Here is a 13518-nt window from a genome sequence, read left to right as displayed (position 1 = left end):
TCTATATACTGTACTCGTTCTTATTCTTTTCAACAGATCTTCCCACAAAATAGCTTATCCTATTCTATCTTGAAACTATCTCCCTGTTAACCGATTTGTACATGAACAAACAACAAATGACCATCTACCCCACCTCAAATCTATAAGTTAAATCTCCCTCCTCCAGCGACTGATCCACAAAAGAACAAAAAACAAAAACAAAAAATGTAATTCTATAAGTTAAGTTGATAAACACCGAAAAACCATATACTAAAAAAACAATTAATATTCTTCAGACGTTGATATGCAGGGTTATATTTCTTATATCATATAAAATATACAGAAAGAGAAAACAGAAAAGAGAGGTTCAGGTCCTTAAAACAACATATATCAGATCCAAGTCAAATCGCAATATAGAAATGTGATAAAGCCTTTTTGCTTTTCAAACGTAAGAATAGATATATATGCAGATGAAAGTCCTTTTTTACATCATGGGAGGGACGTTGTGGTATGGGACGAATGGTTGACCCTGTTGGTCTTGCCAGTTGCCCATGCCTTCTTCGGGGAGGAGTACCTCGGCACCGTTGGGTTCACCGTTGGCGTTGGGAGGTGGCTGTTGCATACCTGGGTGAGGAGCGTGGGGGTGTCCACCTGGTGCAGAGCCATCTTGCAAGTGCCAGTTGGGAGCGGGTCCACCGGTAGGTCCTCGGAGATGTAACCATGGTTGACCGTCTGGTCCGGGAGCATGGTAGCTCATTCCAGTGTGGGTAGGTCCCATTTGAGGTGGAGGTGGTCCACCTGGTCCTCGCTCACCTCCGTGGAAGTGAGCCTGGCCAGGGTGCATGTGTCCTCCGCCGTATTGCATGAAGGGTCCACCACCACCGTAGATGTCGGTCAAAGCGTTGACGTGTTGGAGTTGAGGTCGACCGATATGTCCTCGGTTGGAGCCGTGATATCCACCACCTCGTCCGTATCCTCGTCCACCACCACCGCCACCACCGTAGCCGTTGCCTTGGCCGTAAGGGTTGAAGGAAGCGTCCTCTCGGGCGAGTTTGGATTGGATTCGTTTGCCGTAAGGTGTGTTACGAATAGAAGGGAGGATAGGTCGGATAAGTTCGACGAGCTGTAAGGAGGGAAGGTCAGCTAAATGTGGGGAAAGGGTAAAGGCACACTACTCACGAGCATTCTCTGTCCAACATCACAGTAATCCAAGACAGTTTGGATCACATAGTTTCCGTAGCTATCTCTGAGGAGTTTCTCCAATCGAGATCTGTTGAGACATTCTCCGACAAGTCCCTTTCGGACTTCTGGATCGGCAACTCGGACACACTTCTCCACGACGTTGGACGAGAATCTATGAACGCGCGGTAGGTCAGCTTGTTATTCTCTCCCCAGATGAAGACGTGACGAGCTCACTTCTGCACAGATAACGAACAGACGTTACCAATAAAAGTCCTGATCAAAGGTTCGGAGAATCTAGCATCGTTGAGATCCAAGATATATTGGATAACGTAGTTACCGAAGGGATCTTGTACCAAGTAAAGCGAGTTGAAGATGATTTCAGTGACCAATTGCATTCGTTGAGCTGGAGAGGCGTGATCAATCGATCGTTGGAGCACACAACATCCGTGTCGGTGAGTGGCAACTTCGATCAAATTGGCAGCGATGGCATTGTAGATGAATTGGTTGTCCTCGGGGATGAGCTTGTTGAGGCATTTTTGGATTACCTGGGTCATGACCATATCATTAGCATCGAGTGTAGGATATCTAAGAGGTGGTAACTCACGTGATTACCGTTCAAATCCTTGATCAAAGCAACGACATTCAGACTCAAAGCCATGATCAAAGTTCTGATCTGCTTAGCTTGTCTAGGTTGAGCAAGGAAATCAACCATCTTTTGGACAGCTCTTGTACCGTGCATGTTGAGGGAGATACCGACGAGATCGTTGGCGACTGAATCGATGATAGCTGATCGTTGCTCTTCCGTAGAGTATTCAAGGAGCTTTTGGCAGAGGTAGTTACCGAAAGGATCAGTCATGAGTTCAGGGAAGTGACCGTAAGTCTCGTTGAAGATCATGTCTCGGTGCTTGGGATCGCCGTCTTCCAGTTTCTTTTGCAAGTATCGGCAACCGTGTTGATCTTTACAGAGAGGGAGGAGTTCTCCTTGTATGTCTTCAATTCGAACACCGGTGAATCGGTTGACTAGTGCGGCATGTAAGCTTGGTCTTCGCCTTGCAAACGAGCCCACTTACACTCTCTATCTTGATCCGCTCGCTTGTTCTTCAAACCGATAGAACCACCAGGGTAGAGAGCGCCAGAGCCGTACCCATCGTCATCAAAGCCGTAAGGGTCGTAAGCGGTCTGGGGATTAAATCCGCCAGAAGGAGGGAAAGCGTTGTATGCATCGTAAGGCTGGAGACAATGTAAGCGACACTCGAGCCCATGATAAGAAGCAAAACTCACTCGGCCGGCCTCGTTCATGGAGAATCCGCCACCGACTTTACCGAAAGCCCTCGCCAGATCAGGATTGGAGAAGCCTCTTTGAGCGTGGCTCAAACCTTCACCAGTGTTCTCCTGAGGACCAGAAGCTCGTTTCGCGTTGCTGATACTGTTGAAACCGAAAGGCGTGGCTGGGACAGATTTGCTTGGCATAGCAGGAAGACTGGCGATGGAGTCTGCCATTCCGGTTGGGGAGGTCTTCCTACTTCCCAAGATAGGGTCACGACCATCATCGCTCATCAAGCCTTGACCTGGGAGGGGAGAAGTCATTCCTCGAGTGGCTGTGGTGTTGGCAGTGGCTGGGACAGCGGAGAACTGAGGCCATTCCGAGGTCTTTAAGGAAGTTTCGAAAGGTCGAGAACCGAATGCACGTGGTGGTGTTTGCGACAAGGGGGCAAGATCAAGAGCAGCAGAGGCGGTGGAAAGTCGCTAGTGTCAGGTCAGAACGAACGTCAAGTGAAAGTGGAAAAGAGGAACATACCTTGTTGTCTTTGGGGATACCAGGGAAAGGATCGTCGTCACCCATTTGAAGGTATTTGACGGAGCCTGGTGAATTTTATTAGCTGATGGGTGTGCGCAATGCTAGATGGGAACCCACTTTGAGCACCCTCAGCATCAACATCATCGTCCTCTGCCCAATCTCTTCTCCCCGCATCAGCCATGACGCTCAAGCTCAACTTCTCCATACCAAAAGTACCTCCGTAGGTGCTAGTTCTTCTACTTCCAGGCATACTCTTAGCTCCGTTGAGACCTTCTCGACCTGGTGGACCGATAGGAGCAGGAGCTTCTTTGGCATCTGGGACTGAAGCGGTGGTACCGTGGGGGAGTCTTCCGGGAGGTGTGGTAGGTGCTGAAGCCGCCTCGCCCGAGGGGGTGCTACCGTTGAGCAATTGACGTTCTTCCGCGAGTTGGGACTCTTCAAGCTCTTGCATTTGTTGTTCGAACCTGGCTCTTTGAGCATGTCTTTGTCGTTCATGTTCGAGTCTCTTGGCTTCGAGTCTATCGGCGTTTTGGGCCTGAAAAAATATTGCAGAATCAGTATCACTGTGTCTAACAAACTTCATAGCGAAACCATATTTGACCTATGACCCACTCACCGAATCAGCAAGGTCTAAAGCATCATGACCATTTGGCAGCTTCCCATTAACTCCATCCAGCTTGTTCAATTCCGGATCAGATTGAGTAGCAGCGACATTTAACCTTGTCGTGGTAGCAGTTGGACTGAGAGAGGTGGTATCGGTGGTCATTCTTCGTGATATTGGGTTATATGGATTAACAAAGCTACAACAACATACATGGATACTCGATTAGTACTGTATGTTTGTGAGTTGGTATATAAGGGATAATATGTCCAACATACATTCAATATCTTGGTTATCCAAAGTTCCTATACTGGAGTAAATGACGTTTTCTTTTCTAAGGCTCTTGAAAGGAGGTTGATGTTTCAAAGTTCTGGTGTTGGTGACATGCGAAGTTGAAAGATATAGTGGTGAATGATGAAAGGTGATGCAAGATTGGAGGTGGGTTTGATAAGTCGTCATGACAAGGAGGTCGATCAGACGTCAGTATTAGTTGAATGTGCGATGCATGACTGAGATTGTGATGGAATGAGAAGAAAAAGAGGACTAACGCGAAATTTCCGTCCAACTGTTTTTACAAGTTCTACGAAATTCCCTTTGCTTCTACTTTTCAAATTTTTGTTGTTTCCAGAGATACAAGACTGATGTCGAGTTGTCTTCTATGAGGGTGGTGAGATACTAGTACAAGGGAGTACAACTTGCGATGATTGCTCGTGAATGGTATGGGGTGGTATTCAAGGACCAAAGACTGAAAAAAAGTCAAACTGTCTGAATTTGATTGAGCAGGTGAGAGCGAGTGCGAACATGAACTGGATAATAATTTGGTGCGAGTGGATCATTACGGTATCATTGTGTACCATGTGGCAATTTGGGGGTACTCTCTCATCCCACCATACCAAATGACTGAAACGCCGATTTAAAGTTCCGTATCACGGCTCATATGGCATCAATCCAAGACCTCATCAGTCGCTCCTCCTATCACTGCTATCAGCTATGCATCGCGATCAAAAAGTACATGCAAAGTGCGATCAGATAACAATGCTCATTGAAACATTGCAAGCGAGGATACGAAGAAAGCAATGTCATTGCATCATTGATACAAATCCCCCTACATAACCAACCACCCATCTACCCGTTATTCAGCTAACATGGAGTGCGTTTAGTTGCTCTGTGAAAGTGGTAACGAGTCAGTACGAGATGCTGATAAGACAGAGAGTGCGTGACTGTTGCGTGTCGAAAGCTCAACTGACCTTGGTGAAACCAATTTGCTTGGACTATGAAAACGAACTATCAGCATACTACATAATCATGAAATAGACATTGCTGCAAACGCAACTCACCTTCTCTCGGAAACATTGTCTGCACATGTCAAGACCCCTAAGTCATCATACATGATATCAGTATCCGCCATTCTTATTTGTCTGTATCCGCGCGTAATGTCGTCTCCATCAAATCAAATCGCAACATACCATTTTCTGCAAAAGCATGTCGAATCAGCATTCAGCCTGATATACAACAAGCAAACACCACCAACTCACCTGATGAGACCAGCTTGGTGAGCACAGACTCGACATTGTCGAGAACCTTTACCGTAGTTTCTTGGTCTGTAGTCGATCGAATATTGGTCAGTTGAGCGATTCTCCATTGTGGGTTTATCGTAACCACCACCATCCTCTACGTTCTTCTCTTCAACTCCAGGATACCGGCGATATGCAACGGCACGATGCAGTAGCACTACACGCCCCGCTACGATCATTTCGTGTCCCCTGATTCTCCCGTTCTTCCATGATACCCTTTCCAGATTCCCATATATCCACATATCGCCATACCCTTCCCCTTCCCCTTCCCAAAATTCATCGTATCCCCCACACCCCAGAGAACCATAACTCACCGGGAGAACCAAACGTTAGAGTGAGCCCTATCAACCACCAATATCAGCTATACGATCCCCTCGACATCTCAATTTGGGTTTTAGTGAAAGACCAAAACTCACATCTTGTATATCTAGGTTATTGAAGACTTTAAAAGTCGTTTTCTTGAGGTCTAACCAATACCGACATCAGCATACCGTCTTCACCATCTCATCAACCATTGACCATTCCACACTCCTCGACCCCATTCTCTAATGAGCCGACCACTCCTTTCTGATCCAATTCCTGCTCTTATCCGACCGTTCTTCTTCCCACCTACGACCAAATTCCATTCCCTCCTACGTCCCATGGGTGTATGATAGCGTATGGATACTCACTTGAAGATGGGTGATGGCGTCAAACGGGTCTTTTGAAGTCTACCTATAATCTATAGATTGACGTTGAATTAACCTTGAAATTGCATGCAAGGGCAAGCAGCAAGCAGCAGACAGCAAATCGACGAAACCACCAAACGACGAAAATTGGATTTGATGCCGTGGCGATTTCGTGAGGCGAAATTGCCGAGTAACGCCGTTGGTTCATCTGTCATGTGGCATTTTGCCTGAAGAGGAATTGGTTTGTTTACTCGTTTACTCGTAAGATCGTTCATGCATGCATTCGAGTTGGAGATAAACAGATAGATACATCACGAGTACAGTGATAATTTCCATATAGTATACACGATCAACTATAAATACGACAACATGATACGATAATAGTAAAGCATGGACAACACAGCAGGTCATCGAGAGCACAACGATGTTACATAGACACACGCATAGATCAAGCTCCTTTCTTGAGGTACCTGTCCAACGCAATTTAACCGAGTCAGTATACGATGTGCCATCAAGGTATGGTGCAAAAACCAAACTCACATTCTCCACCTCGTCTCACTCCTCTTATACCTCCTATCATCCCTCTTAATCCCATCCACGACCCTCTCGAACCTTCCAAAATGATGATGCACCTTGCTCATCTCTCGTCTGCAAGTCGTCACCTCCCTTTGTGTGACCTTGAGGCGGGTCAAATCATCGGCAGCAGGCAGGTTGAGGAACGACGGAGCATCTCGGATCATGGACGCTGTATAAGTTCTCAGCAAGCAGCTTAGCTCGGAAGGGAAATTGGACTAACTGACCTGTTGATCTGTCCGCTCTTTTTTGAGGGATCGTCCTGAGCTTATCTGCTCTTACTGACTCTCTACTCTTCTTCACGACCTTTATGAACTGAATCTCATTCTCATCGCTGCTAAATGACTGACCAAGCTCCTCGACTGCATCCATCTCAGGGGAAATGGATACGACAACCCTCCACCTTTCCTGCTTTTTCGATACCACCTCTTCCCATTCATGCTCACTCACAGCCTCTAATCCCTCGTTGTCATGGTCATTCTCGCCACCCGAGCCTACACTCCCACCACCCTCTTCATCACTGACTGATTTCTCCACCGCCTCAGCACCATGAATCTCACGGGTACGAGATACGACGACCCTCCTCTCCTTCTTCGTAACCACCTCTTCCCACTCCGCCTCGCTAACCGATTCCAACCCATCAAACTCATCGTCCACTTCCTCTTCGAAATCCAATCGTCCATCTCCTTCATCTTTATCCTCCACGTTCACTTGCAACCCACCGCCATCATCGTCATCGTCATCGTCAACCTCAATTGGATTCTCCCAACAACTTCCCTTAACTTGTAACTGTTCCTCAGTCAAAGCATGCGTGACGAGATTCGGTCCCTCCGAGAGCACCGTCGCCAGCTGATCAAACGCATTTGTATCTCCCTCGTCCGATTCAGGCGATAAGATCACTGTAGCACGTTTAGGCGGTGGTGGCGAGTTTGAAGTCGATCTCAGCGAGTCCAAATCGTCTTCATCGGGATCTTCGGGTCTTTTCTTCTCAGCCTCGTGCAATGGTACTTGAAGGTTCATGAGAGATTGGTGCTTCGTTGACTTTCGACATCTTGCTTTTTCGGTGGTCGGCGAAGATTCGCCTTCGCTAGCGGAATCAGGTGTACGAAGTTCGAAGGAGATGGATCTGGTAGATCCCGAAGAGCTTGGTGGAGGTGGTGGTCGTTTCCCATGATATCTCTTGTTCGGACATTGGCTGCAAGTCAAGTCGATCGTATGTAAGTGAACAATCGAGCATGTCTACCTGACCCCGGCAGTGGGTTTTTGACTATAACTGACCATTTCTTCTTGGCTATCATGATCAAACGGTCTCAGCCGTTAGCTTGTCAGATTTTTTGGTCACCTTATAGATCAGGATGAATACGTACCGAACCCTTTCGAATAGAACGCAAATAACTGTTCTCCCCAAACGATCTTCTTCTGCTTCTGGAATTGTCCTACCATACATCCCACACCGGCAACCCCTGTGTTAAACTCCATCCCATCTTTGGGGAATCGCCAAACGACGTTATCGCTACATCGGTGCTGTTATCATCACAACATAAATCAGCTTCTTCCATAGGTTAGCTTTTTGATCAAACGGCTTCAATCTGAAGTGTTTTTCCAAAAGCGGTACCCAAAGAGAGTCCTAGGGAGGGAGAAAAGAAGTACATGGACTTAACTGACATTGATAACCCTCGCCATTCCCAATCCCAAACAAGTATACTGCATCTCCCCCTGCCAATCATCAAACATGAGATCACAATTGAAACCCAACTTTCTCGGCTTCTGGAGTGGTGTGGGAAAAGCAATCAAGATGAATTCTATACCACTGACGCTAATCTCGCCTTTATATTTTGATGTATTTTGTCTAGCTTTTCTCTTCCTTTTTCGTGATTGAGGTGTTGTGGTTGGAGGAGCAGCGGGCTTTACGAATAGTCCTACTTGATTACTTAGCTCAGCGACCGATCGGAGGTGGATTTGGGTGTTGGATAGTGCTTTGAGGAAATTCTGTTCGATCCTATCTTCCACTAGTCAGTATCTGGGTGCTTGACATCGAGTAAACTCGTGGACTGACTTCTCCAGCCAGTACTCCGGTATGAGATTTTCTGCCGAATCTCTCTGTACGTCGGTGCTGAAATGGAAGGAAAATCAGCCACACTCTCGCTTCTTCTCCGTCCTTCGGGGTACACCCCACTCACATTTTCTCGATCATCTCTCGGAGTATCACCTCATCATCTTCTCTCCTAGCCAAACTCTAACCCCAAAATTCAATGGTCAACACCATATTTTCTTGGCGAGTTAGAAATACTCACCCCAGTATGAGGATTAACAAACAGCCCCTTTCTATCGTAGTACAATCTCATCGTAGCTCTTATGGGGGGTTTCACCGTTCTATCCAATGTGGCGAAGAATTCCTGGAAGACATGCTCGTGTGCGCATATCTGATGGAGTATTGTGATGGTGAGATCCAGTGTTTTATCGGTAAGTGGGACGAAAACCTCTCCAGAAGAGGTGGAAGACAAGGACGAGGAAGAAGTTGTGGTTGTACGTTCCAGATTAAGCATTGTGAGATGTATGGTTTAGGTGTCAGCAGATTCTAGGAGGCATCGATCCACAGCAAGTTGAGTTGTATGAGATGTCAGTCGGACAAGAAAAAGGAAAGAGGAAGAAAAGGAAGGAAGGATGGAAGGAAGGAAGGAAGATTGATATGTATGCATCTGCTTATATATCATCCACGATGACTCGTTTGATCATACTTGTTCATCTCCATGCTCCTCTTCTTCCTCGACCAGCTAGTTGATCTAGTTTGATACTAAGGTACCATCTAGGTTTATTAACGTGTACATGTCTACCCTTCACGCACGGACCATCTGACCGTCATTTGAGGATCGACCTAATGTTGCCCATAGGCCCGTGCGTTAACAAATATGATTTGGTGTGATAGTTGATTGGATGCGTATCGTAAATCCACCTTTATGGCGTAAATACTGTATATGAGCAGGACAATATTCCTTTACGACTCGAGTGCTCCAATCGACATGATCTGATCATTGTGTATAAGCATCGCTGGAATTTTCGTCAAAACCCAAAGATATCGTCCATGGCATCTTTCTTCTTCTTCTTTGACACCTTCTTCGTGGATTTATCCATATCGGCATCTGGTCTGCTCGGGGCCTTCTGCTTTTTCGATTCACTTGATATCTTCGACGATCCTAAGTCGTGGTCTTTGTGCTTTGCACTGAGGGGTGGTACGGAGTCGAATATCGAATCGATGTCAAAGGGACTTTTTTTCTTCTTCCTTGGTTTCTCTTCCTGTGCGAGTCCTTTCGAAGGTATCTGTTCTACATCAGTCCAAGGAGGTACTGGGGCACTTGCATTGCCGGGGTTGACTGGGGCGGAAGTGATCTCCTGATGTTCAGACGTGGATGGGATGACAGGAGATCGTGATCGCACAGCAGAGGAAGCTGAGACTGGCCTGGAACTACCGATCAGGGATAATGGCGATTGTGGCTGCTTGTGGTTACTGGGTTTGGGAATATCAGGTTGAGTAGTCGATTGATGAACTGAGGAGTTGAATATCGATGATTGTCGTTCTATCTTCTCTCCCAGCTCCACACCATGTATGTTCATATCATTTTCTGATCCGTCGATAACCATCACGCCCGGACCCAATTCTACCGCACGATCTTGCATATCGACCAATACCGACCTTTTCTTCCGGGAATGTATCTGACCACCGAGCGATATCAGTTGTTCCAGATCCATTCCCAGGCCTTGAGCTATGTTCATTGTTATGGTACATAATCTGGCGTAGATGGCTAATGTGCTGGTTTGTAGGGGTAAGAAATGGTGTAGTTCGATTATTTGGGAGGTGAATCGCTGGGCGGTGAATAGCGATTTGATAGTCTACAACGCATCGTATTCAGCTTGAAAGTGCAATAATCCAGTTGAGGCCGGAAAGGGACGAACGAAGGATTGCCCGTCAGACAGAGAGATAGGCTCAATACTCACCCGACAAACTAGCTGCTCGCCCCTCAACCTCCTTTTCTCCCAACCTTGCTCATCCACAATCGAAGTGTCTTTGACATATTTCAAGATCAACTTTCCCATCTTTAGCACCTCGTACATCCTCCTTAGGAACAACTGCGTCCGATGTTGATCCCTCGCCCTGAGGAGCAGAGTCTGCAGGAACGATAATTCCGTTGAGAGGTGAGATGGAACGGAAGGGTGTATGTGGAGCCTGGTGATAGGAGTAGACGGCCCGGCTGAAGAGGGCGTACCAATGATTGACATTTTCGTTCGACAGCTGCTGGTCTTATAGGCTTTGTAGCAGCATACCAGATCAAAACAAGGTTATCATGTATGCTTCTGATTCCATGCAATCAAGCTATCTGGCCTGCTTTCACGAGATGATCTGCACTGACGACTGAAAATGTTGTGATGTTGCCTTTCCGTTGGAACTAAATCAAGCCGACGGCACGGCCGGAATCAAAATTTCTGATTATTTCATGTTATTTTGGTCATCGTACGAGAGGACCGTGCGTTTGTTTACACTAGTTTACTTTGGACTTGCGTATTCCATTTTACAATACAAGTTTGATTTTCCGATAAACGCGTACAGTTCAAATACTATCTGTGGTTATTTTCATCCTTCCCCTCTCTCTCTCTCTCTTCGTTTGATCATCGGCTCAAGATACATTCCTAGCAAGATGGCAGTCACCATGGATGGACCTGCGTCCAACCTCAGAAAGAGAAAGTCGAATGGGAATCTCAACTCTGATAATATCCTCAATGGAAAATCGACGGCTTTGTTGAAAGTCAATGCGATGCCTACGGAGCATGGTCAGGAGATGGATAAGAAGTTGGATGAGCATCAGTCGTGAGTGATCGACTGAAGCTGCTCAATTCGTGCATCGATAATGTGATGTACAAGATGGCATGCTGATCTCACATATCCTGCAGGTACGAGTTTGGTGGTCCCATCGGTGTTACTGCTATGATGGTTGGATTTCCTCTTCTCATGTGTGAGTGATTTTTGATAGAGAATTGAGGCGAACGTATTGACAGAATGAGGCTCATAGACTACCTCTGGATCTGTCTTTGGTTCTACCGAGGTAAATTCGTTTACCCTACTTCTGTCGAAGATATCCGACCATTCCTTAACAAAATGGGTCAACACATTTACGAGGTGAGTGAAAACGTCAACGGCTTCACAAGAGGGTTTAGCTAATTGAAGAGAATGTTGTAGGGCGCATACCCCACCAAATTCGCTTGGGTGACATACTGTGGTCTCACTGCCATTCAACTCATCTTCGCTCAACTCATGCCCGGTCTTACTCAAAACGGTCTTCCAGTACCTTCATTGGGATACAAAGCCCTCCCATACCACTGCAACGCTCTTTACTCGTGGTACGCTACTTTAGCCCTCGCTTACGGCTTACACAAAACCGGTATCTACCGATTACCATGGATCATCGAGAACTACGGCCCCATCATGACTGTCGCTCTCATCGTTTCTTTCTCGGTATCAGTCCTGATCGATGTTTGCGGACGACTATTCCACTACGGCGGTAAACCCATGCGATTGTCTGGTAATGTCATCTACGACCATTTCATGGGCATCACCCTCAACCCCCGACTTGGTAGAATCGATCTCAAGATGTTCGCAGAGGTCAGAGTACCTTGGGTGCTGCTTTTCCTCATCTCCCTTTCTGGTGTGGTAAAGCAATACGAGGAGTTGGGGAGAGTGTCATACAACATGATTCATATGCTTTTGGCCACCGGATTATATATCAATGCATGTGCTAAGGGCGAGCATATGATCCCTCAGACTTGGGATATGTTCCATGAGAAGTTTGGATGGATGTTGATCTTCTGGAACATGGCGGGAGTGTGAGTGCTGCCATTCGTTCTGCTAAACATCTGGGCCTTTGCTGATCAAACCAAATCGTTCTAGCCCCTTCACCTACTGCTACCCTGTTATCTACATGGCTCGTGCATCTCCTGCCACCTACGAATTCCCATTATGGGGTAACATCGCGATGTTCGTCACCCTCGTCACTTTTTACTACATCTTCGACTGCTCCATGGCCCAGAAATCCAACTTCAAGATGCACCAGCAAGGCGAACACAACCCTCGAAAGGCTTTCCCTGTGTTGTACGGCTCCGACCTCAAAGATCCAAGTTACATCCAGACCAAACATGGTAACAAGCTCCTCACCGGAGGATTGTGGAGATATGCCAGGAAGATCAACTATACTGCCGATTGGATTCAGGCTTGTACGTGGGGATTGACGGCTGGGTTCAATACTCCCATTACGATGTTTTACCCGATCTTCTTCCTTGCGGTGTTGACGCATAGATGTGGAAGGGATTTCGCCAAGTGCTCGGTCAAGTATGGGGAGGATTGGGATGAGTATTGCAAGGTCGTTAGGTGGAAGTTTATCCCTTACATCTATTAGACATTAGATTTTTAGATCATATAAGTGAAGAGTCGTAGAGGCCCGGAGAACTGTTGGAAAGTGAAGTGGACAGTGTTTAGTATCGTTGGGTTATCAAAGGACGATGAGTAGTTTATAAATCATATGGTTCATATATCCCAAAGTTCATGGACATTGAAATACGAGAATCTTATTGGTCTCGAATTGATCCCATAGCACAGCTGCGCTCGTTCCAATGCGGCTTTGCCAGACTAGTCAATTCTCACTGAGGATGTTGGTAGTGATCCAACATAAGCCAAAAGATTTCATGAGACTTGTGGGGAAGTACTGTTTCGATCCCAGTGCTGCTAGGGTGCATCTGATGCTCATTGGAGGGCAGGACAATGGAATGCACAGTGCTAGCAATTTGTTGAAAGGATCAAGTTTTATCTTGTTGAATCCGACTTATCACTTATCTCAGCCTTTTTACCACTTTGGATCACTGGTACGCGTCAAAGGGGTTTTACCCGAAAATTACTGAAATTACAGCCAAAAGCAAAGGACGCGTGAAGGAATTTTACGAGTATCAGCGTTATTTCTCTTAGTACCTTTGTACTCTTGGCAAATATCATACATATCTTACTGCATCTCATACACGCTCATCACTTGCACAGCACTCATTGATCAGCGATCAGCGGTCACTTGAAAGATAGATCTAGCTCAGTGAAAGCACAAGCGAAAT

General features: G+C 46.4%; 5 protein-coding genes across 5 annotated transcripts; 1 reads left to right on the top strand and 4 right to left on the bottom strand.

Annotated features, from left to right (window-relative positions):
* Positions 1–463: 463 nt before the first annotated feature.
* I302_104141 (uncharacterized protein) lies at positions 464–3725 on the bottom strand (the record flags this gene model as incomplete). Its single annotated transcript, XM_019189507.1, has 9 exons — positions 464–1102; positions 1159–1333; positions 1396–1706; positions 1766–2181; positions 2232–2391; positions 2443–2907; positions 2960–3024; positions 3077–3494; positions 3576–3725. The coding sequence occupies 9 exons, from the start codon at positions 3723–3725 to the stop codon at positions 464–466; spliced, it is 2799 nt and encodes a 932-aa protein (XP_019049069.1).
* A 991-nt stretch (positions 3726–4716) lies between these two features.
* I302_104140 (40S ribosomal protein S29) lies at positions 4717–5777 on the bottom strand (the record flags this gene model as incomplete). Its single annotated transcript, XM_065869807.1, has 7 exons — positions 4717–4725; positions 4808–4831; positions 4898–4934; positions 5096–5161; positions 5449–5495; positions 5551–5600; positions 5654–5777. The coding sequence occupies 7 exons, from the start codon at positions 5775–5777 to the stop codon at positions 4717–4719; spliced, it is 357 nt and encodes a 118-aa protein (XP_065725879.1).
* Positions 5778–6250: 473 nt separating this feature from the next.
* I302_104139 (uncharacterized protein) lies at positions 6251–8921 on the bottom strand (the record flags this gene model as incomplete). Its single annotated transcript, XM_019189505.1, has 9 exons — positions 6251–6272; positions 6343–6547; positions 6603–7570; positions 7654–7666; positions 7743–7899; positions 8041–8374; positions 8432–8488; positions 8556–8611; positions 8670–8921. 9 exons carry the CDS (start codon positions 8919–8921, stop codon positions 6251–6253), a joined length of 2064 nt encoding a protein of 687 aa, XP_019049067.1.
* Positions 8922–9435: 514 nt separating this feature from the next.
* Positions 9436–10650, bottom strand: I302_104138 (uncharacterized protein; the record flags this gene model as incomplete). The annotated part of the gene is made up of 2 exons (XM_019189504.1): positions 9436–10263; positions 10369–10650. The coding sequence occupies 2 exons, from the start codon at positions 10648–10650 to the stop codon at positions 9436–9438; spliced, it is 1110 nt and encodes a 369-aa protein (XP_019049066.1).
* Positions 10651–11066: 416 nt separating this feature from the next.
* I302_104137 (uncharacterized protein) lies at positions 11067–12818 on the top strand (the record flags this gene model as incomplete). Its single annotated transcript, XM_019189503.1, has 5 exons — positions 11067–11236; positions 11320–11381; positions 11439–11545; positions 11606–12249; positions 12314–12818. The coding sequence occupies 5 exons, from the start codon at positions 11067–11069 to the stop codon at positions 12816–12818; spliced, it is 1488 nt and encodes a 495-aa protein (XP_019049065.1).
* Positions 12819–13518: the final 700 nt, after the last annotated feature.

Source organism: Kwoniella bestiolae, chromosome 2 (assembly GCF_000512585.2).
Source record: "Kwoniella bestiolae CBS 10118 chromosome 2, complete sequence".
Lineage (NCBI taxonomy): Eukaryota > Fungi > Basidiomycota > Tremellomycetes > Tremellales > Cryptococcaceae > Kwoniella > Kwoniella bestiolae.
Note: the sequence above shows the minus strand (reverse complement) of the source record. Positions and strands in the feature narration are given on the sequence as shown.